A 21,491-nucleotide genomic window follows, 5' to 3' on the forward strand; every position below is an offset into this window, starting at 1 on the left:
AGCATTATATTCTCTTTTCAAGATTTTTTAATCAGACAGAAATTCTGAGTGAAAACCAATATTGAAATATCTAGGCATTTATTAAAACTATTTCAAGTGCGGAAACTTTTGTATTTTTCAACACTGAAAAGCGTTTATTTGAATAAATGTTTAAATAGCACATTTTATCAACCTATTTTACCAAGCAAATAGCGCGTCAAAGGGACTCTGTTGCAAACTTTTAATAATTACATTATTTTAGGCCTTTACTCTTTATACAAAAAAAAAAAAAAGAGACGAAGAAACGTACAGATATAAAGGTCTGTTTAGAACTTAATTTGACCCTCGGGTTATAAATACTTGAGCAAGTGAGACAAGGACGAGGCCCAATGTTGACCAGGCATATCAGCTACTGGCTGGTCACGTCGGTTGCGGGCTTGTCCAGGCAGTTGGTGGGAGGGGGAGTGGAGAGGGGTTAAGCTGGTATCTTGGCCGACGACCAATTTGATAGATAAGGCCATTGAGCCACAGAGGGAGAGAGAGGGGAGAAGGAGAGAGAGAGAGAGAGAGAGAGTTAAAGTGAAAGCAACCACAGAAACTGAAACTGAAACTAAAATTGTTTCAATGCCAGGTCAAAGGCAGAAGGAGAGCACCGAAAACGCAATGAAATAAATACAAATGGAAAGCGCTCAGTTCCAGGTGGCAGTTCAACAGTAAAAACCACCCAACCACCCGATCACCCGCATAACTGCGTCCAAATATTGGCTTGATTGTTGTAATGCTTTTTAGGTGTGTTGTCTGTTGTTTGGCCATCAACTCTGTGGCACAAAACCGCAAACGGAGGCCACAATGGAAACGGCCTGTACACAATATATAGATATATATGTCGATATTTAGCATTTAGTTGAGCGCTTGTACATAACTCAAAACACCTGAAGAGTTCGATGAGTCTGCGGGCATTTGCAGCTAGTTGAAGTTCGATTGGGGCACTCGACAGGGAAGGCTCCAAGTTGGCCAAAGTCAGCGGCTGCTTTTGGCCATTAAACCGATTAATGAGCTCTATTTGCTTGCCATACCTTCTGGTATTTCCATTCCCATTTCCATTTCTCCCTTTTGGTTTTGCCTTCGATTGGCCGCCGTTTTGTGCTCTGTTTTGCTTATTGTTTCTATGCAATTTGAGCTGACAGCAGGACACTCGAGCAAACAAGCGCTGAATGTCCCTAGTCCTGTGAGTCCTGTGCTCATCCTTGATGCCTGCCTGCCCCCCCTCGCCCGTTGAAAGCAGTGGGTTTTTTTTTCGCTTATTCGCTTAGTCAATTTCTGTACAATTTTCAACATCGACAGTTGCGCAAAAAACGCGTTCGCCAGCGGCAGCACGAGTATAATAATACAAAAATTAACTGAAAAACGGCAAAATTGAAATCCTTAGCTTAAAAACGGGCACTAAATCAAAAATTGACTAATACGCTTTGTAAACAATGCCAACTAGGCCCAAAGATTAGGCCAGAAAACATACTGAAAAAGGGCGTCGTGTTGGGCCAGCTGGATTTTGTCTTGATGAGGGTCCATTTGGGGGACAGTTCCAGATCATTTTATGCAGCTGTTTTTTTTCTTGTTGTTGTGGTATCTAGTTTGGGTTGTCGGCCATAGGACAAGGTATTGGAACGGCAAGCAGTGTTCAAGGGAATGTGTGTTGTTTTATTCCTGTTGCTGTTGGTCATAGTCATCCAATTTGCGGCGCATTTGCATAATTTCCCACGGCGTTCAGTGGAGCATTAAGCCAAACAAAAATCTTTACCAATATCAACACAGCAAATAACAAAAATATTACAGATAAACTCGGTGCTATCTATAACAACTGAATATGTGCGGTTTATCAAAGTTCAAGTACGCCAAAATGTCAGAAGGCTAAAGTGCTTATCAGCTAACAATTGTGATTACGGAGCTGGTGTATCATGGCATCAGAGTATATGTTCGATAACAACGCATATGGTTTATATGGTTTATTTAACACAAACAGCATTAAAGGACCACAAATCCGCAATTTGTGATATATATATACTTCGAATTGGTGGATTATTCAAATGCATTCGTGCATTAAACAACATTGTGGTTACTTTATGCAAAGCTTTATTCCTGTAATGCGGTTGCCTTAAAACCAACAAATGGGTTTCAATAAGAGCCCTTTGCCCATTTCTAGTCAAGGAGCTTTCGGCATGCTATTTTTCTCTATTAGGCATTTTTATTAAAGCTTTAATGCGCTTTCAAAGCTGTCTTTTTAATATATGCATTTATTGCAGTGTTAAAAAAGTCGTGCAAAAAAGAGTGCGGAAACAGTAAAAATGCCTTTAAGCTACTTTCTATACATTTAAATGACATAAGAGCTGCATATTAGACTCCCTAAATGCTGTTTTGAGCTGTTCCCATCGGGACTTCCTTTTTCTCTACGGAAATCACACGTAAATTAAAGATGGCTGATAAATTTAACACTGTTCAACACTTAGTATTAGACTTGAAACTCAAGCATAAGCATGTATTTTTATTGGGGTATTCGCCCACAAGCCAATACATTTACGCTCCTAAATGAAATAGTAAATGTTTTGTGTTCAGCACTTGACATTCAATCTGTTTTGGGCTCGCCCCTGTCAAAAACGGAAATAAGAGACCCACGCACACATTTGATTGAGAACAGTTTCTGTTACACAGGCCGGGCCCAAGACAATTTCCATTCAGCGCTTAAGCTTCCCTTCAATCAGCGCCACGTGCCCGGCTGACCTTCTCATATTTGGGCGCACAGCTTGCCTGGCATTTCAATTTTGTGTCCATTGGTCATTTCCAAAGGTCTACGGGGCTTAAAAGTCGCTTAAAGCAACTTTATTTGGGCATAAAGCACACGCATGCAATAAACATCAACGGCGGCACTTGATTTGCTTAGCATAATGTGGTCCGCCTAACCACCTACTGGCAGTAGCGTGCCCCCATCCTCTCCCTCTGCTCACCTGTGTCAACGCCTAACGGTCGCCGGGCAATTATGGAAATTTATTGTGCAGCTCACGCCGCAGCGCTGTGAATGCCAATCAGGCAGCCAGGCAGCCGGCGAGTGTCAGCAGCACTTGTAGAGATATTGGTTAGCGGGAGGTAATTCAAATTGTATTTCGATTTCGATTGTGATTGTGATTTCAAGCACAAGAGCTGCTGCTACTGCTGCTGCTGCCAATCCGAATCAGTTGAGCTTATGGCTGCAACCTTGCAAATAAAAATAAATAAACCGTTTTTTTCCATGCAACTAGTGTCTGAATGAGCTCATCAGCATTTAATCAACATGTTTATTATCGCTGCGCCGCTGCTTATCCATCACAAGTGGATAACTGGTTAGCTGCTTCCTGCCAGTGTCAATGCAACTTAATTTATGCACCAGTTTTCGTTTTTGAGTGTGTATACACTGGACACACAAATCGCGCGCGCTCTTGATCGCTCTGCCTGGCATTGTGCGTCCACCTGGCAACATCTTTCAGCTTAATTAAATGGTGGCAACTTAATTTATGCACCAGTTTTAGTGGGTGTAGACACTGGCCGCACATATATCGTACAAGCGATTACTTATCGATATAAGCTAGCGACGCGCGCGCTCTTGATCGCATTGCCTCGCATTGTGTTGCGCGTCCACCTGCCAACAGCTTTCAGCTTAATTAAATGATGGCCAAACAATTAAAAAGCGTTTACTAAAGCGCGCACAGTTCAGCTGAAAGTGTCATCAATCTTGTCAAATTGCCATCAATGGCCATAGTATACACACCCCAAAACAACAACTACACGACTTTTGTCCTCTGGCTTCGATGTGGCGCGCTGGCAATGAAGGACCAAAGTCACTTGAGACTTTTGCGAGTTAATTAATTAAACGCCGACGACGTCGCCGATGTCGGCACATGCAAATTAAGAAAATTGCAAAATAAAACACAACAGCAGATAAAATAGCATTCCGAATTGACAACGGCAACAAAACCGACAACAACAACAACAACAGCAACAACAAACATTTAGTTATTGTGTATGCCTGCCGTGGCTATGCTCTGCGTTCGTGACTTCGACGTCGACGTCGGCGTCGCTGTTGGCGTCGCTGTTGCTGCCTTCAATGGCAGTTGCAAACCGCGCAACGCATTTTTTTCCAGTGTTAACGGGCCGTTCGACGTCGACGCGCATGCGCAGCAGCAGCAAAATACTAACGGTTAACGGTCTTCACATAGCAATTGTAGGTTAAAAACTTGCTATTACGATTAAAGTACCAAGTGGAAGAGGAAGAGAGGAGACAAGCACGCGGGCGACATTAACGTCGCTTTTGCATGCGACATTTCAAAGTCAAAGCCATGGTGCAATCTTTGGATATAGCAGCCATAGCGGGACAACAACAAAACGATGCGGTAAATGTGAGCTGAAAATACATAAATAAAGACTATGCCAAGTTTGTGATTGTGTGTGTGTGTTTGTGCGCGCGCGACCTTCGTAACAGCTGGGCGCAGCAGGAGGCGTGGCATTGCATTGTCATTAGCATTGCGCCCGAAGGGCTGCCATAGAAAGCGACGCACGTATGCGTCACATTGAGCAAAAGCTCATACCAGCTGTCCGCCCCACGCCGATTCATGCCCGGCGATATAGCTTAATGGATTAACCGCTGGCAGCGACTGATACGCGTTTATTAGACTGTCAAGCACACGCCCCTAATCTCAGGATGTGCAGAGTGAACGCGAAACAAGCATCCCATGTGCGATTATGCGCGCGTGTGTGTGTGTGTGTGTGTGTGTGTGTGTTAACCATAAACTGTATACATGCCAACATATGTATTCACATATGTACAATGTTTGTGGAACCCCTTGACTGACTCTTACTTGTCTGTTAACTAAATGCGCTACCCTCTTGACCCCACAGTAAACGCTGTCATGAATACATACAATATAATCGTTATACTAAAAGTGCACGACTAAGAGATGCCCTGTAGCAGGCTGTTGATTGTCCAAATTTGTGCGTACTTAACTGTAAACAAACACAATAGCCTAAACGCCTTACTCAAATTCATGAAAATCGCATAGAAGGGCGAAGAACATTTAAGCTAGTCTTATTATGCTTTAGTTGAAAGAGTTATCAAAGTGAACATTATTGTATGACGGGACAACCTCAATTACAAAGATGACATTGCCCGAGTCATGTGCAACTATTATACATAATGTATATGGATATATAGTTTTTTCCCAAACAACCCCTCCGCCCGCCCCCTCGTTAGCATGCTGCAGCTGTGCAGACATAACAAATTTAAGCGCCAAACTTGCAAGAGCTGACCAAGTTTTAATGTGGTTACCCCGACCAGGATTGGGTAACCACACAAAGGCACTGTAGATGGCCATTAAAATGTTTCAATTAGCCTGCGCCAGTTGTGTGGCACATTTCATATACGAGGAGGCTGGCGGGGGTCGACAAACTTTGAGTTGAGCTTCATTTTCCCATGCCACGCTTCTTGCAGGAGCCGAACAAACGGAGCAAACCCTCAGCGCTGAGACGAACGCTGCAGGCGTTGCGGCAGCGTCTGACAAAACGGAGTCGCGCCAAGCCGCCCGATTGGTTCCTCGAGAAGTTCTCCAATGCCAGCAACACGGACAAAATAGGCAAAACTGGCGCCATGGACGACGCGGCGCTGTCCAGTGAAATTCGCGGCAGCAGCGCGCTCTGCAATCGCCTCTCCGTGGATCCCACGCTCCAGTCACACTACAGGGTAAGTCCGATTGGGATGCACTTTAACTTTTGCAATCCATTAGCTAATACAGCACGTTCCAGTGGCTCGCTGTGGTCTCTCTGGCGGTGCTCTATAATATCATATTTGTGGTCGGACGCTCCGTGTTCTGGGAGATCAACAAGAATGCGCCCGCCGTTTGGTATACGCTGGATTACCTGTGCGATTTCATTTACCTGCTCGATACGCTGGTGCACATGCACGAGGGTAAGTTCAACATCTCAGACGAGACGGACAGGGAGAAAGGGACGGGGGCTGCTTATGCAAATGAGACTTGGTGACTTTTGGTCTAACTAAGCCGCCGCAGACAATGGCAGCAAAGCGTTGCCAGCAAACCCATTTGCTGCCATATAAAAAACATACATCAACAGCATATGTGTGTGTGTGCCTGTCTGCGTGTGTGTGTGTGTGAGCTGCCAAATGCAGGGATAAGCCAGCCTTGACATTTCAGACGGCAACAAGAAAACGCTTTGTAATACTCTCGCCGCGAGCCACGCAACTTTGTGAAACTCTAGTCTAGAAAAGTCGGAATTAAAAGAAATGCCCGAAAAGTGCTCTAAGAATACGGGAAAAGCAGAAGCCCGCGGACAAACTAAAACACATTTTTAGACATTTTTTAATTTTGTTTAAAATAAACTTAACTTAACAAGCTAAGCTCCACATAATCATGCCTGATTCTTGCTAAATGTCTACCAAGTACATAGTTTATATTTATAAACTTATATACTTAGTTGAAAACAATTATTATGACGCTGTTAGCGCTCGGAAATGGGAACTCTGTCTGTAATTAAAAATTTCCAGAAATTACTGTTCTCATTTTCCCAGAAAATTACTTGGGGGCAAATCTGTGCTTAAAGGTTTTTTCTTCAACAACTTCCTTTTTATGAAACTTGTGAATGTAGAATAAAAATCCGTACATTCAACATCCAGGCTCGAATTCCAGTTGCCAGCTCTTAGAATATTCTATAATATTAATAATAATTAGAATAGGCAATTATATTTATGCATTCTTCAAACATGTCATTTAACATTGAAGAATTTGACGTGTGCATTCATTTTGTTGGGGTCTTTAGCAAGAGTTGTCTGTTTCCTAGTCTCTCCATAAGCCAAGCAAAGCGAGTTCCTTGTGCGAGTGAACACATTTTGCTACTCAAATCCTCGCACAGGATTTGTGTAAATAAAGTAAGCGGATTATCCAGTTGCCAAGGGTATCAAAGTTTTAGTTTAAGTTTTGCATTTCCACAGTTCGGCTCTGGCAACAAAACGCTGCGAAATGTCTCGCTGCATTTGGCATGCAAAAAATGAACTGAAAAGCACAACCAAACACACACACACACACACACACACAAACACGGCGGTCTAATCCTTTCATTTTGGCCCGCAGGCTTTCTGGACCAGGGTCTGTTGGTGCGCGATGCTTTCCGGCTGCGTCGCCATTATTTTCACACCAAGGGCTGGTATCTGGACGTGCTGTCCATGCTGCCAACGGATCTGGCATATATCTGGTGGCCGCCGGAAACATGCTCCAGCCTGTATCTGCCCTGTCCGGTGATTGTGCGCCTCAATCGCCTGCTGCGCCTGCCCCGGCTCTGGGAGTGGTTCGATCGCACGGAAACGGCCACCGGCTATCCGAATGCCTTTCGCATCTGCAAGGTGGTGCTGGCCATTCTGGTGCTGATCCATTGGAATGCCTGCATGTACTTTGCCATTAGCTACGAGATTGGTTTCAGCTCCGATTCCTGGGTCTACAACTTGAACGGCACGCGGAACAATACGCTGCAGCGTCAATATATCTACAGCTTCTACTGGTCCACGCTGACGCTGACGACAATTGGGGAGACGCCGACGCCAGAGAATGATGTGGAATATTTGTTTGTGGTCGCCGACTTTCTCGCCGGCGTGCTCATCTTTGCCACCATTGTGGGTGAGTCTCTCCCTCCCAACCCCACCTTTGTTTTGTGGGACTGGGAAGCTGGTCCATTTTAGGGGGATTTTTCAACTGTTTGTTTGGGCGCATTGTTTACGCAAATATTTCGTCTGATCGTTTAATTGGTTGCAGAGTGACATCTGTGACATCAATGGGTATTAATTTACGGCCCGCCACGTACGTCAGGGACAACGACCCACACCCTCTGTGTGTTAGTGCGTGTCCCTTTTCCAGTGGGCGTCCCTGTCCCTGTCCCTGTCTCTTTCTTCGTGTCGACCCACATTATTCATTACGCTTTTCTGTTTTCAACATTGTTTTGTTTTCTGTTTTTTTTGTTTGGCATGTGCGGGGTTGATTTGTTGCTGTCGACGCCTTCACATTCGCAACGCTTTTTGGCAAACGTGCCTTTTTATCATTTTTGTCGTCCTTCTTATCGCTGCCATTACCGGGCAGCTGGCGCTGCCGCTGCTGTTCGGCGTCCCGTCTGACATCTGGGCAAACAAATTTACTTACCATGATGAATGCAAAGTTCGTCAGAGTGGCATATTTTACCATCATGCATATACACAGTCATATGTCCGTCTGCGTCTGCGTCTGTGTCTGTGTGTGCACCGGAAGTGCCGCCATTAGTCGCCTTTGTGCCACGCGTTACGCATACGCCGCATGGGCCCCTTGAAGAACTTACGACCCACAAGTGGCGCGGCACATCTTCAATGCCAGCAGCGGAAATGGCACTCGAAATTAAAATCAGCCTTTAACAATACAAGCCGTTCGAGTACTCGATCATGAGATGCCCAATTGACCCGCATTCCAAAATAACCAGGCGGGCGTTGTGGGGAACTATGAAATCTATCTAAAATCCTATACTCAGAATTCCATTTCGAAAGTTTTGGATAAAGTTTGCAGGACTTTAAGAAGAGTGAAAGGATTTCATTCTGGATAAGCATGAGCATGGATATGATGAGCCTAAAAGGTAGATTTTGTACTCCTTGCTTTTATTATCTCTGTGATTTGCGGCTCGAAAAGACAGATCCATGCAAAGGCTGAGTGTACATATCAGCCCAGCTAAATATCTGCTTAAGTATACCCTATACCATTATCTAATAGCTACAGGGCATGAAAACAAGTATTTTATGACAATTTCGAAAACCATATTGTTCCTGGCTGGCAATAGGTAACATTGGCTCCATGATATCCAACATGAATGTGGCGCGCGTGGAATTCCAGAACCGCATGGATGGCGTCAAGCAGTATATGGCCTTTCGGCGCGTGGGCCATGAGCTGGAGGCGCGAGTGATACGCTGGTTCGCCTACACCTGGTCGCAGAGTGGCGCTTTGGATGAGGAGCGCGTGCTGGCTGCACTGCCGGACAAGCTGAAGGCGGAGATAGCTATACAGGTGCACATGGATACGCTAAAGCAGGTGCGCATCTTTCACGACACAGAACCGGGCCTGCTGGAGGCGCTGGTGCTCAAGCTGAAGCTGCAGGTCTTCAGTCCCGGCGACTACATTTGCCGCAAGGGCGACGTCGGCAAGGAGATGTACATTGTGAAGCGCGGCAAGCTGTCCGTGGTGGGCGACAATGGCGTCACGGTGCTGGCTACGCTGGGCGCTGGCTCGGTCTTTGGTGAGGTCTCGGTGCTGGAGATCGCCGGCAATCGCACGGGCAACCGACGCACGGCCAACGTACGCTCGCTGGGCTACTCGGATCTCTTTTGCCTGGCCAAGCGTGACTTGTGGGAGACGCTGGCCGACTATCCGGAGGCGCGGTCCACGCTCACACAGCGCGGCTGTCAGCTGCTGCGCAAGGACGGGCTGCTCGATGAGCAGATCTTTGCGGGTAATTGACGCCAACACAATTTGGGCCACTTCCGCTCAGCTCACTAACGCACTTCCGTCATCCTGTTTGCCTTTGATTCGCAGATTCGCAGCGCGTGCACGACAGCATCGAGGGCGGCATCGAGAAACTGGAGCTGTCCGTCGAGAACTTGAACATGCGGCTGGCCCGCCTGCTTGCCGAGTACACGGCCAGCCAGGCCAAAATCAAACAGCGCCTGGCCAAGCTGGAACTCAAGTGAGTGTGTGGCTTAACTTGTTTGCACTTCGGCTGCTCCTAATAGACATTTTATCGTTTGTAGCGGGGGCTCCGCTGGTGGCTCCGGTGGGCGGGAGGCGGAGCCGCAGATGCGCTCACGCAGCGGTCGCCTGTATTCCCTGCAGACCAAGCGGCGCCCACGTGCGCGCCTCGAATCGGCTGCCAAATGCGGCGAGGCGGCCAAACAGAATACGCTCTAAGGCGACAACGCCCGAGCCAGGCGCCCGAGCAGGGACATCCGCATGGCGACATTCCAAATGTCGCCTATTCCATATGCCTGCGTTTCCCGCTCTGCTGAATGATGGTGATAAATGCATTAAGCTTGACGGAGTTACGAGCATGGAGAATCATGCTGCAGATTAAAAACTTGCTACGGAGTGGCTTGTGGTTGGGACTGGGACTGTGGCTGGGACTGGGACTGGGGCAGGGGCTGGGGGAAGGTTTGCTGCGACTTGGCTGGGCGCCAACTCGACGCGTGCGCGTGTAAATCAATTTTTAATTTTTACAATTAGTTTTAGGACGCACCAAAGCAGGTGCAGGGAGGGGGGAGGGGGGATGTAGAATGTTTGTCAGCGAGTTTTTCGAGTTAGGTTTTGTTTTTTTGTAGCGCAACTTTATAAATTTATAAAATGATTCAAACTGAATGTGCCTCAAAGTGTGTAAAAGTAGATAAGTTAGGAGCCGGCCTATAACGACGCAGAGGGGGAGGGGAACTGCTACGATTCGAGAACTCGAACTTGAACCCAACTAAAGCACAAACATGTGAATTAACTTGCAAGAGACAAGAATCGTTGTACATATGCAAGCTGAGCTGACATTGTGAATGCGACTCGGCAATAGTCCAATTTTACAAGCTAGATTTTATTTTTCTAAATCTATAACCGTTTGAGATACGCTTAGGTCCAACTACGTACATATATATCTATATATAAATATATATATGTGCAACTACAACAACAACAACAACCACCAAGAGACATTTGCTGAAAATGCTGCGAGAAGGAAAGAGAACGAGCAGGAAAAAATTGAGAGACAAAACAAAAAACGCATTTCCTATTAGTCACACCTCGGTGCACCTCAATGTTTTTGTGCCGTGGATGCTACCTTTAGTTATCTGTGTAAAAGTACGATATATACCATATACCATATATATATATATACAATTTGTGTATGTGTCTGTGTGCGTGTATGTACAGGGAATGTGGGCGGAGGAGCAACAGTAACGAAAATTCATGTTAACATTTTTTGAGTCAGCGAATTGTAATTGTATTTAAGTAATTCAGTGTTAAGAGTAAAACAGCTTCCAAAGCCGAAACTTCAAATACAAATTGTAAACAAGAACAAGAACAAAAACAAAAACAAAAACAAGAACTAAAACAACAGACACACAAGTGGAAAACTGTATTTTTATATTAGCCTGGTAAATGTACGAGAGTTAAATGTGTAAGCAGAACTACTTATAATAAAATGTAAAGAAAACTTTAATTAAACATTCTCAATGCGTCAATAGCTCGATGAGCCCAATTCCTGGGCCAATAAAACAGGAAACCAGCCACGACTCGATTCTAATGACGAGCTGAAGCGAGCAGACAAAGGCGGCAATTACGTGAAGTACGTAAAGAAATGCAGACGCGTTCGCTTTTCCCGCCGCACCACGCTGCGTATGAGTAACGCGCACAAATAACAAGCTGCGGGGCAGTCAGTCAGTCAGTCGGCGAGCGAATCGTGCGAAAGTCAAAGTGAAAGTGAAAGCCACGCAACCCAAATGACGACCCCATACTGTAAAAAATCAATTTTGACGAAACGCGTCAAAAAAAAAAAGGAACATAATAAAGGAAAACCCCCAACAATTGGAGTGGAAGTACTCTGCATAGGCACCCATTTGCCTAGGCACCCGGCGTGCTGCTTGCGTGGAGGTGGCAAATCCATATGACTTTATTTGTTGCCATGACAAGAAATGAATGAAGCTCCTTGGGGCACATGACAGACAATAAAATTTCGACGCTTCAATGGAATTATGCGAGCAGAGAGTGCTTCTTTTCTGCTGTACGATAACTCGGTCTGCTGCAGGCTAGCAAAAAATTGTTAATGGGTTTTTTTCTAAGAGACAAGAATACTTTTTACTGCACTTTGTAGTCTACGCAAACAAGTTCAGCTTTTACTCAGACACAAGTATGCGTAATAAATCTGAAAGATTCCAAGCCGGTGCAAAAAAAATTGACATATTGAACGTCATTCGATTTAAAAGAATTCAAATGCTGAGCTTTGCATGATAAATAAAAGTCGTTATGGCTTCATACAGAAATACACTTCAGATAAAATTTTTTTAGAAAATTCAAAGACTTATAAGCGAGAAAGTAAGGATATTATCGGTACGCCGAAAACTTAATACCCTTCCATTGTGCGTGAAAATGCTGAGCTTCTTGAAAATATCTTAAAAATCATAATATTTTGCCAAAGAAGAAAAAAGGATCCAATATATAAGATATATTAGTAAACTGAAAAGAATTTAATACAAGTTCTTAATTTTCGATCGATTGTTCCTATGGCAGCTATATGTTATAGTGGTCCGATCCGGCCCGCAACAGAAAGACGGACCTAAGCAAAGTTTCACGACAATGAATTTAAAACTGAGACTATTTCGCACAGAAACAGACAGACGGACATGGCTATATCAACTCGGGTATATATAGAGGCCACGCTTTCTCAAGAGATATACTTCTTGTATATATACGTATGCGTGATGCGTATACGTAATATTGATATGTATGAATGTGTAAAGGGTATACAAAATTTACTTTCTACTTATACATATACAATATTTATATTCGATTTTATCAAAGTTATCATATGTGTTTTATTTCTCATGAATGAAAGCCCAGTAAGCCAGGAATTTGCCGTCGAAGCTGGTAAACCTAATAACTTTTTGGCTCTGTAAACACAACGATCGAACACAAACAAATATTCATAAATTGTGCGTTTATTATTAAAGAGAACTATAACGTACCGTCAACCGATATAGCAAGCCTTATCGCTAAAGAATAATCAATCAACCATGTCAACACAACCCACCGATGTACAGTACCTGCGCTGCCTGAAGTGCCTGAAGATCATCAAGTGCTCGCGGTACGACACCAGCTGCCTGGTGCGTCACGTGCAGAAGGATCATCCGGAGATCATTGACGAGTCCAATGAGAAGGTGCACAATCTGCACAAGCTGGCCGCCGAGCATGGCATCAGCGAGGAGCGTCTATCGGAGATTAGCAAAATGACGGGCATGTCCGAGGCAGAGATGGCCGACGAGGCCGAGCGCTGTAAGTGATTGCAGTTGACTTAACCCAATCTCTGCTTCAAAGCGAGCCATTCCCAGATTTGCAGGGCAAGAAGCGTTCTGGCAGCCAGCAGCGCTCTGGCGTCCATTCGGAGAATTGGAAGCAGCTCAAGCTAACCGATTCCAAGGAGCTGAACCGACGTCAGTTCTATCGCAGCTCCATTGAGCGCTGGATGCCCACAGAGGGCTGCATCTATTGTCCCAGCTGCGGCTTGAATCGCCGGCCATTGATCAAAACCAGCTCCGAGTTCTATACAAGCACCGGCTGCTCTGCGGCCTGTGTGGCCAATTGCTGGCCCTTCTGCTTTCTGCCCTGCCTCAACTCGGGCGACAATCGCGAATATCTGCACTGTTCCAATTGCAAGAGCTTTTTGGGCATCTACGATCGCGAGAACAACTGCATACGCCCCAATCGCGAATTTGTGCCCACCTAGGAGCAACATCTGCTCAACAGCTCACCATTAACTATATATATTTGTACACAACTTTGCTGCGGTGCTGGAGATACGAGTTAGACAAAATAATTTATTTCAATTGCGACCCAAAAGGTCGCCGCAAAAAAAGCTTGCTTAGCCAAGACAAGAACCATTCAGCCCATTTTGTACTTATTGCAACACAGTTTGGGTTTGATTCTGATTTTGCTTTTGTGCCTCTCGCTGTGCGCGCTTCTCGGCTCGTTTGGCCAGGATAAGTTCTCTGGACTTCTGGGCACGCACCGCACAATCCTTGGGCTTGGTTTTGAGTCGCATCTCGTCCACGACTGCCTGCTTACGTGCCGACTTGGAAAGGCAGCGCTCGTAGCAGCCCAAGGGCACGTAGCGCCCGATAAAGCAGCCGCAGTGGGCACAGTAGTGATTGATGTCCTCGCGTCCGCTCCAGCTCTTGCTGCGATTGGGAAACATGAGTGGCAATCCTTGGAAAAACTCTAGTATGCGGACTCACCATAGCTTGGTCAGGCCAAGCACGCGCTGCAGACAGCTGACCGCCTCGCGCTGCACAATGCTCGGCTCGAAATGCTCGCAGGCCGGACAGTTAACCATTGTGGACTGCATCTGCAGGTAGCCCACTTGGGGCTTGCCGCCGCCGATGCTTATGGCTATGACTTGCGGCTCCACCTTGGTCATGTTGGTGCGCACTCTCTGCCGTACGGCGCGTAACTAACGCCAGCGACGCCCCAGCAGCCGAGCGTAAAGCAGCAAAAGAGCCAGCCGAGAGCGGGCCACAAATGAGAGAAACTTGCTCTGCTCAGCCGCAATTAATTAACAACACGCATGGAATTTAATGCCTGTTCTTTATTGTTGTACAGTACAAAGTGTGCAGAAGATGATGTAGGGTATCAGAGCTGGGGTCGCCTGTAGACACCCAGGTACTCGCCGCAGGCGCCGCAATGGTGACGCTTGGTGCAGCAGTGCAGCCAGGAGCGCACCAGACGCGTCCTGGCCAGCACCTTGCAGTAGGGGCAGGTTATCTCGCGGGCGTTGGGGCCAACGGCAAAATAGACGGGCGCAAGTTCCTCAGCCATGTTGAGACCAGCTGCTGCCGCGTGTTCTTCGCAGCGCGTCTGAATGGATACTGAGAGCTGGTCTGGAGAGCAGAAAAAGACAAGTGGGAGCGCGTTTTTTTTTTTTTCGTTTTCGTTTTTGTGTTTATTGGCAGCGTGTGGAAAAATAGAAAATCTGATGAAAAGCCAAGAGAGAGGCGCGCTAATATGAGTAATTCTTTATTATTTCTTTTTGTGTGGGTATCTATTGACTGGCGGTCGCTTTGATTTTGAGTGGAGCGCGTCGCTTCATGGCGCGCCCAAAGTAGCAGCCGCAGTTGCCACAATAATGACTGCGATCCGTTTGCTTGCAGGGCACAATATAGTCCAGGCAGCAGCAGCAACAGAAGGTGCTGGAAAGGAAGGCGCAAAGATTAGTCCACGGCACGTGCAGATCAAGTCTGGCGGCAAAACCTACACGAAGAGACAGCCCACAATGCGATTGAGTTCGCTGGCCCACCACTTGAGATCGTTCTGCAGCACGCTGTAATCCTTGATGCCGCAGGCGGGGCACTTAAGCAGCACGGACTCGTGTGGCAAATTGAGAAAGGTGCCCGCCAGCGGCGTGGCAAAGTTCTCATAGATATCGAGCTCCTTTTGCGCCTCCGCGGCCGCAGTTGCCAGCTGCTGCTGCTCCTCAGTCGTCGCCGGCGTCGTCGTCGTCGTCGTCGTGGTGGTGGTGGCCATAGCTGAACAAATTGAAAACTGAAAGCGTAATGTGGCTAAAGCCTAGGGGCAACCTGTTTGGACAGCAAGCAGAGAGCGTCCGAATGCCAGAGAGTGAGACACAAAAAGAGCGGGAGAGTGAGAGCGGGAGAGATCGGGCGAGCGGGTCTTTAATTGAGTTAGATGCGTAATAGAATTAAAACAAACTATGTGTGGCATTTATATCAATTTAATTGACCTAATCGGACTTGCTCTGAATGCCCAGCTTGCCGCCACAGCGGCTGCAGTAGACGCCCTTGGTGGTCCACTCGCGATTGCAGCCGCACCAGGTGCAAATGCAGCAGATCCAAAAGATGGGAAACACGCTGAGAAGAAAAATCTTAAAAATTAGTTGTCTGTGCATACAAAGTGGAGTTGGAGCTCACCAGGAGAGAAGGCTCAGGCAGCAGCTGGCGTCCTTGCAGCCGGCGGCGCGCATTACGGCCGCATCGCTTCTCTCGCGGCACAGCGGACAGAGCAGCTTGTAGGTGGAGGGGCCCGGCTTGTAGTAGCGCAGGCGTGGCTGTGCCGGAGCAGGTGCCGCCTCCAGCTGGGTGAGCAGCGTCCGCTTCTCGGCCGCCTGGCCCACATGCTCATCGATGTAGGGCACCAGCGCGGCCTGATGACCCTCGACAACCACATTGGCTATTATGTTGCGGGCACGCTCCTCGGCTGTCTGTGCCGGCAGCAGTCTGATCTGCAGCGTCTGCGTCTCCATTGTAACTGGCTGGGCAACACTCGCTGCCCTCAGCGGCGAGCATTAAGCGAGCCAAGAGCAATTCGGAGCGAGAGCGGGCGTTCGCTCACTAGGCGTATACGCAATGCTGTATCTCTTGCGCTGTGTGTGGATCGCATATGATGTCATCATCGGCTGGAGCTATTCTGTGTGGCACGCCAACCAGAACCAAAACCAGAGCAACAAACAAATTGCTTATTGTTTATTTGCTTAACAAATGTGAAGCATTTCGGAGCGTCACACATTACGAAATACCATAGATAGATCGGCTGCCAGACTGCCTAATATATGTATATATATCTATCTATATATATATATATATGTTTATGGTATGCACACACACGGACCACTTGAGCTGTCAGATTTCAAAAATGTTTTTGCGTTTTATTTTTCTTGTTTATAGAATTCTTGCCCTAGACACACTTCGTTCCCCGCGCGGCAGATGCTAGATGGAAGACGAATTTGACTTCCTTGCGTGGCGCCTGGAACAAATCAAAGCTGGCCAGTATCTTGTCCAGCTTGGAACTAGCCTTGCCCATTTGCATAGCTGGGAAAATGAGCGAAAATCTATTTAGAAATAGAAATTCTTAACCAAATTACAGAAGATTCTACCCATGCAATGTTTGGGGCCCTCAACAAAGGGCATAAATGCCAACTTATCATAGTTCATAGCATCAGCATCAAATCGATGTGGATCGTAGTAATCCAGATTGGGAAAGTTGTATGACTAGAAGAGTTATCAAAATGGGCGTGCCCCTCCTGATTGTGTAGTTGATACCAGGCACCGCAAAGTCCTGAGCGCATTCCCGATTGTTACTGTTTAATGATATAAAGCTATTGATGAGAGGGGAATTTCTTAGAGAAAATGTATAGAGTACACTTACCCACAATACACTTAACCAGCAACTTTAGATCCTGCAGTGCTTCGTAAGTAAGCTTACACCCGCGGGATACATGGCCAGTTCATAGAGCATAAAGGAAGTTTTTCGTCCTGTCGCTGGCCGTCTTTATATAGGGTGTTCCTTTGGTGTCTGACTGGAATCGTAATAAGACTTTGACTGGCATTTGAGCGGTATTCTACACTGCTGATAAGTCACCTGTCTAAGCCGAAACATGTTAGTGACGTCACAAAAAGAGAGCAAACGAAACAGAGAGAGAGAGAGAGAGAGAGGAAGAGCAACTTCGCAGTCGCTTGGTAACTGCCCACACACAACAAAGAGAGCGCACATATTTATTTTGTGTCTCTCCCTCAGTTGAACTTGAAATCCAAAAAAAGTTTGCAGAAACTTATTTTTTCGCTCTGCTTAAATTTAAGTTTATGTTTAATTAATTTTGTGCCTTCTAGGCACTAGGAGGTTATTAATGCTTAGATCTGAATTGCCTATGCATGTTTTTTTCTATGAATAGAACATTTACTTGAAGACCTTGCAGAAAAAAAAAATATTTCGAAGCATACAACATATTAGATTAATATCCACAATATAAAGCTTGATCTATCGTATATTTCTATATTTCTACATCACTCATAGAAAAATCGCAGATTTTACGATTATTTTTTGACATTTATTAGCAGATGGACCGACTTTTATGTACACACCGATAATCTTACCTGAATTTACGAGATTTTGAAGCTGATCGAATGATAAACAAAGTTTCTCCGACCTTGCGGTTTGATTTATGCGCTCATCCTCAATCGACAGCTTATTTGTTAATGGCTTTAAAATTGTATTTCATGATTAATTGAATTTACAAATAGTTTTACATGGCACCCATTTTGCACTTAGGCACGCTTCACCAGGCGCACGTGCAGGCCCCCCTCCGGAAGAAGCACAGGCGCAGGATCAAAGCGAAACTTAACTTCCTTACGTGGTGCTTCTATTAAATCGAAATTGGCAAGTACTTTGGCCACAGCCACCTTCGCATTGACCTTGCCCATGCGCAAAGCTGTCAAATAAGAAAAACCTCTTTTAAATAAAATGAAGCTTAATTGGATAACGGGTATAACCCACCTATGCAGTGTCTGGGACCCTCGCCAAAGGGCATATAGGCTGTCTGGTCGTAGTTCATAACATCAGCATCAAATCGATGAGGATCGTAGTCCTCGGGATTGGGAAAGTAGCTGGGATCACGCTGAATGCCAAAGAGTGATATCAAAATGGGCGTGCCCTTCTTGATGGTGTAGTCGATGTCAGGCACCGCAAAGTCCTGAGTGCACTCGCGATTGAGGAAGGGCAAGCCAGGATACTTGCGTATGGTTTCTGTTGTGGGGGAATTGATATCAAGGCATTCAAAAGTCTTTTTATAGATCCTTACCCAAAATACAATGATCCAAGAACTTAAGTTCCTGCACCGCCTCGTAGGTAAACTTGTCGCCGCGTTCAAGATTGTGACGTTTCATGACTGCATCCAGCTCGTCGCGTGCCTCCTTGAGGAGCTCTGGGTACATGGCCAGCTCATAGAGCGTAAAGGAAGATGCAGCCGCCGTGGTCTCCGAGCCAGCTATATAAAAGAGAAAAGCCTGGGCTGCAATCTTCTCAATGGACATGGCCTTTAGCTCCTCCTGCGCCGTTTCGATGTCCCACACCTCGTCATCGTCGTCGCCGATCTTGCCCGTATTGCGCAGACGTATGAGCAGCTGCAGCAAATCCTTGCGTACGACATTGTGCTTCTCACGGAACTCGATGGTGTGCTGCATAATGTCACGCAGTTTGGCAAGCACTTTATTCTCATAGCCAAGACGATTCATGAGCTTGGCAAGGCTGTTGATGACAGCAGATCATGGAATAAGACTGATTTTCAGACGATCTGGCTGAGTATACTTACGGAGGGAATATTACCGAGGCCATGTTGTGAATTTTTAGCACCAAATCGTCTTCCACTAAGAGGGAATCACTGACAGCGCGAAACTCGTTCTTGGGATTGGTAAAGCTATCGATCTCCAGGCCGAAGATCACCGAGCCTATTATGTCCACGGCATAGGTAGTGAGTTTCTCCTTGATTTCAATTGCTTCATTTGGCGCCTTCTCTATGACGCCCATTAAATGCTGCACCAGTCGGTCACCCACATCATCGATCGTGCCGAACATGCCCTTGATCTTGCCCGAGGAGAACGAGGGTGTTAGTTTGTTGCGCAAATTGCGCCACGAAGCACCCTGTAAATTAAATAGATTGGCCGACAACGGATCGTGCTTCTCATCCACGTAGATGCCACGATCGTGGAAGCTACTGAAGTCGCTGGTCATGATCTGGCGGGCCAATTGCGCATCGCGCACCAAGAGAGTCGGTTTGTGCATCATGTAGATGCCCACAATTTTTGATCTGTGCCGTTCGTAGACATCGCTTATGATGAGTCCAAAGCCGCGCTGTCGTTTCACCAGCTTATCCAAAACGCCAAAGGGAAACTTGGCTGGCTCCTCGGCCACACCCTCGCGCTGCCAATAGCTATAAATGCGTCTTAAATAGTGCACCAGCAGCGCCAGCAATATGGTCAGTAGCAAGACGAGGTACATTCTGGAGCACTATCTCTGGCGAAATGCCCGGGCAAACTGAACAAGAGCGTCTGTTCGAGTCTTGAAAGCGATTCGTCTGTAGCTAAAACTTATATAGAGCGTGTTCCAGTTGCCGATCTGCTGGAATCTATATGCATATAAAAGCGCTGCAGCGATAAGCGTATGAAGCCAACACTCAGCTGGAATTATTTACGATGAGAATCGCAATTACAGCACGTTTTGTTTGATCGTGACGTCATAACGGAGCAAAAATTCAGTGCGAGCAACGCTTTTTCATAGACAAACAGCAGCTGAGCGAGCTTTGGCGTTCATTATTCGATCAGAGCTATTTGTTCAAATGAATCAGTGGTTCGCTGCTTTCTAGTTTAGAATTTTAAATTAAGTTATGCAACACTGCTCAATGTGCTAGGAAGCCCATTAGCTCAAAGGTCCGTTAAGAACACAATCAGCCTTTTATGCAAATGAATCAGTGGCTCGCTGCCTAAAGGTTATTACTTTTTTTTTTTATTAAAAATGTTATTTAAAATATCAAAAAAAGGTGAGACTAGTTCTGCTTAAGCGCGGCACGCTGCTTGCCCAGCTTCTTTTCGTCCAGCTGCTCCTTCTCCACCTTGCGAAAACGCTGCCAGCGTCCATTGTCCTCCACCTCGGAGCGCTGCATGCGGAACAGAGCGCGTTTGTACCAGCTCAGCGAGATGTGGCGTCCAATGAAGCAGCCGCAGGCGCTGCAATAATGATTAGTGTCTTGTCGACCGCTCCACCGTATGGGATTGCTATGAATATAAATTGTAGATCTGCCTGGAAGATCGAGATACTATGTATGTGTATATACGCACCAACAGAGCAGCCAGTTCAGGCTGCATGCGACCTTCTGTAGGCAAGTGACGGCCTCGTGCTCAACGCAGCTCGTTTGCAGCTGCTGGCAGGCGGGGCAGACAAACTCAAGCGGCTCGGGTGGCAAATGACCCACCTGTGGCACAGCCGAGATGCCGCCAAAATCACAGGCGCTGCCGTCCAGACTCTCAGTGCTGGCCATTTGATGACAACGACGGCCTCTGAGCAACTAAGCGATGCCATAACAACTGCGAAAATCCACTAACTGAGAGGCGGCAGATCGATCGAGAGACTGAGTTCTCCAAGTGGACAACAACAACAACAAGAAGAAGAAGCATAATCAAGAGGCGTTGATAGAAATATTCGTACTTATTAAAAAGAAAATGCTGAAAATTGGCAACCGCTGCGCGAACTGCGTTTATTTATAGAACACTTGCGAAAATTGTGGCCAATAAAAAAAATAATAAAGAAATGTGGAAACAGTAACAGTAACAGAGCTAAATGGGACGCCAGTGGAAGCCCAAATGACCACCGCAGCTGCTGCAAAAGACGCGCTTGCTCTTCAGGCGGCTCTGCAGGCAGGAGTAGACGCAGCTCAGTGCGAAAATGGGAAAACAGCTGCAAGGAATCAGTTGGAAATTATAATAGCTGGATGCCATGCCACCACTCACCAGGACAGGGCGGACAGCAGGCAGCTAAGCTGACCCAGGGCGCCGGACATTTGCACCGTTTCCGAGCGGGAGCGATGCTGGCACAGCGGACAGAGCACGCGATAGGTGCTGGGGCCAACGCTATAGAAGCGCAGGCGCGGCTTCGACGGATGAAGCTGCTGCTCCTCGCCCAGTTCCAGTGTGGCCGTGGCAGCGGATACATTATCCAGCTGCTGCTCCAGCTCGTCCAACATGTTCGGCGCGCTTGACATTGCGACTGGGCGCAGCGGCAGGCGGCACACCACATCAGCCCAAAGAAACACTCAGAGCGACAGAGAGGCACGGCAACTGAGCGAGAGAGAGAGAGCGAGAGAGGAAGAGATTGCTCGCGCTCATCTCCGTTAAA

At 46.6% G+C, this 21,491-nt stretch overlaps 9 protein-coding genes across 9 annotated transcripts; 2 read left to right on the forward strand and 7 right to left on the reverse strand.

The window, feature by feature from the left end:
- The first annotated feature begins 4,319 nt into the window (after positions 1-4,319).
- Positions 4,320-10,158, forward strand: LOC115759309 (cyclic nucleotide-gated cation channel subunit A). Its single transcript, XM_030700220.1, has 7 exons — positions 4,320-4,397; positions 5,492-5,740; positions 5,803-5,965; positions 7,143-7,682; positions 8,860-9,525; positions 9,609-9,759; positions 9,824-10,158. Exons 1-7 carry the CDS (start codon positions 4,320-4,322, stop codon positions 9,978-9,980), a joined length of 2,004 nt encoding a protein of 667 aa, XP_030556080.1. The 3' UTR covers positions 9,981-10,158.
- A 2,534-nt stretch (positions 10,159-12,692) lies between these two features.
- On the forward strand, positions 12,693-13,703 carry LOC115760600. The gene is made up of 2 exons (XM_030702079.1): positions 12,693-13,094; positions 13,151-13,703. Exons 1-2 carry the CDS (start codon positions 12,836-12,838, stop codon positions 13,543-13,545), a joined length of 654 nt encoding a protein of 217 aa, XP_030557939.1. The 5' UTR covers positions 12,693-12,835; the 3' UTR covers positions 13,546-13,703.
- LOC115760691 lies at positions 13,702-14,270 on the reverse strand. The gene is made up of 2 exons (XM_030702196.1): positions 14,054-14,270; positions 13,702-13,996 (listed from the first exon to the last, which is right to left on the reverse strand). Exons 1-2 carry the CDS (start codon positions 14,233-14,235, stop codon positions 13,717-13,719), a joined length of 462 nt encoding a protein of 153 aa, XP_030558056.1. The 5' UTR covers positions 14,236-14,270; the 3' UTR covers positions 13,702-13,716.
- A 118-nt stretch (positions 14,271-14,388) lies between these two features.
- LOC115760938 lies at positions 14,389-14,703 on the reverse strand. Its single transcript, XM_030702559.1, has one exon. It carries the CDS (start codon positions 14,631-14,633, stop codon positions 14,448-14,450), a length of 186 nt encoding a protein of 61 aa, XP_030558419.1. The 5' UTR covers positions 14,634-14,703; the 3' UTR covers positions 14,389-14,447.
- Positions 14,704-14,754: 51 nt separating this feature from the next.
- On the reverse strand, positions 14,755-15,420 carry LOC115760854. Its single transcript, XM_030702443.1, has 2 exons — positions 15,070-15,420; positions 14,755-15,004 (listed from the first exon to the last, which is right to left on the reverse strand). The coding sequence occupies exons 1-2, from the start codon at positions 15,336-15,338 to the stop codon at positions 14,857-14,859; spliced, it is 417 nt and encodes a 138-aa protein (XP_030558303.1). The 5' UTR covers positions 15,339-15,420; the 3' UTR covers positions 14,755-14,856.
- Positions 15,421-15,477: 57 nt separating this feature from the next.
- On the reverse strand, positions 15,478-16,172 carry LOC115760784. Its single transcript, XM_030702319.1, has 2 exons — positions 15,743-16,172; positions 15,478-15,682 (listed from the first exon to the last, which is right to left on the reverse strand). Exons 1-2 carry the CDS (start codon positions 16,072-16,074, stop codon positions 15,556-15,558), a joined length of 459 nt encoding a protein of 152 aa, XP_030558179.1. The 5' UTR covers positions 16,075-16,172; the 3' UTR covers positions 15,478-15,555.
- Positions 16,173-17,637: 1,465 nt separating this feature from the next.
- On the reverse strand, positions 17,638-19,673 carry LOC115760531 (probable cytochrome P450 6d2). The gene is made up of 4 exons (XM_030701954.1): positions 18,916-19,673; positions 18,406-18,851; positions 18,102-18,350; positions 17,638-18,036 (listed from the first exon to the last, which is right to left on the reverse strand). Exons 1-4 carry the CDS (start codon positions 19,599-19,601, stop codon positions 17,873-17,875), a joined length of 1,545 nt encoding a protein of 514 aa, XP_030557814.1. The 5' UTR covers positions 19,602-19,673; the 3' UTR covers positions 17,638-17,872.
- Positions 19,674-20,115: 442 nt separating this feature from the next.
- LOC115760769 lies at positions 20,116-20,644 on the reverse strand. Its single transcript, XM_030702259.1, has 2 exons — positions 20,438-20,644; positions 20,116-20,374 (listed from the first exon to the last, which is right to left on the reverse strand). The coding sequence occupies exons 1-2, from the start codon at positions 20,635-20,637 to the stop codon at positions 20,146-20,148; spliced, it is 429 nt and encodes a 142-aa protein (XP_030558119.1). The 5' UTR covers positions 20,638-20,644; the 3' UTR covers positions 20,116-20,145.
- A 198-nt stretch (positions 20,645-20,842) lies between these two features.
- LOC115758171 lies at positions 20,843-21,415 on the reverse strand. The gene is made up of 2 exons (XM_030698715.1): positions 21,107-21,415; positions 20,843-21,053 (listed from the first exon to the last, which is right to left on the reverse strand). The coding sequence occupies exons 1-2, from the start codon at positions 21,355-21,357 to the stop codon at positions 20,933-20,935; spliced, it is 372 nt and encodes a 123-aa protein (XP_030554575.1). The 5' UTR covers positions 21,358-21,415; the 3' UTR covers positions 20,843-20,932.
- Between the last annotated feature and the right edge of the window lie 76 nt (positions 21,416-21,491).

This window comes from Drosophila novamexicana, unplaced genomic scaffold, assembly GCF_003285875.2.
Source record: "Drosophila novamexicana strain 15010-1031.04,08,12 unplaced genomic scaffold, DnovRS2.1 tig00000008-arrow-pilon, whole genome shotgun sequence".
Classification (NCBI taxonomy): Eukaryota; Metazoa; Arthropoda; class Insecta; order Diptera; family Drosophilidae; genus Drosophila; species Drosophila novamexicana.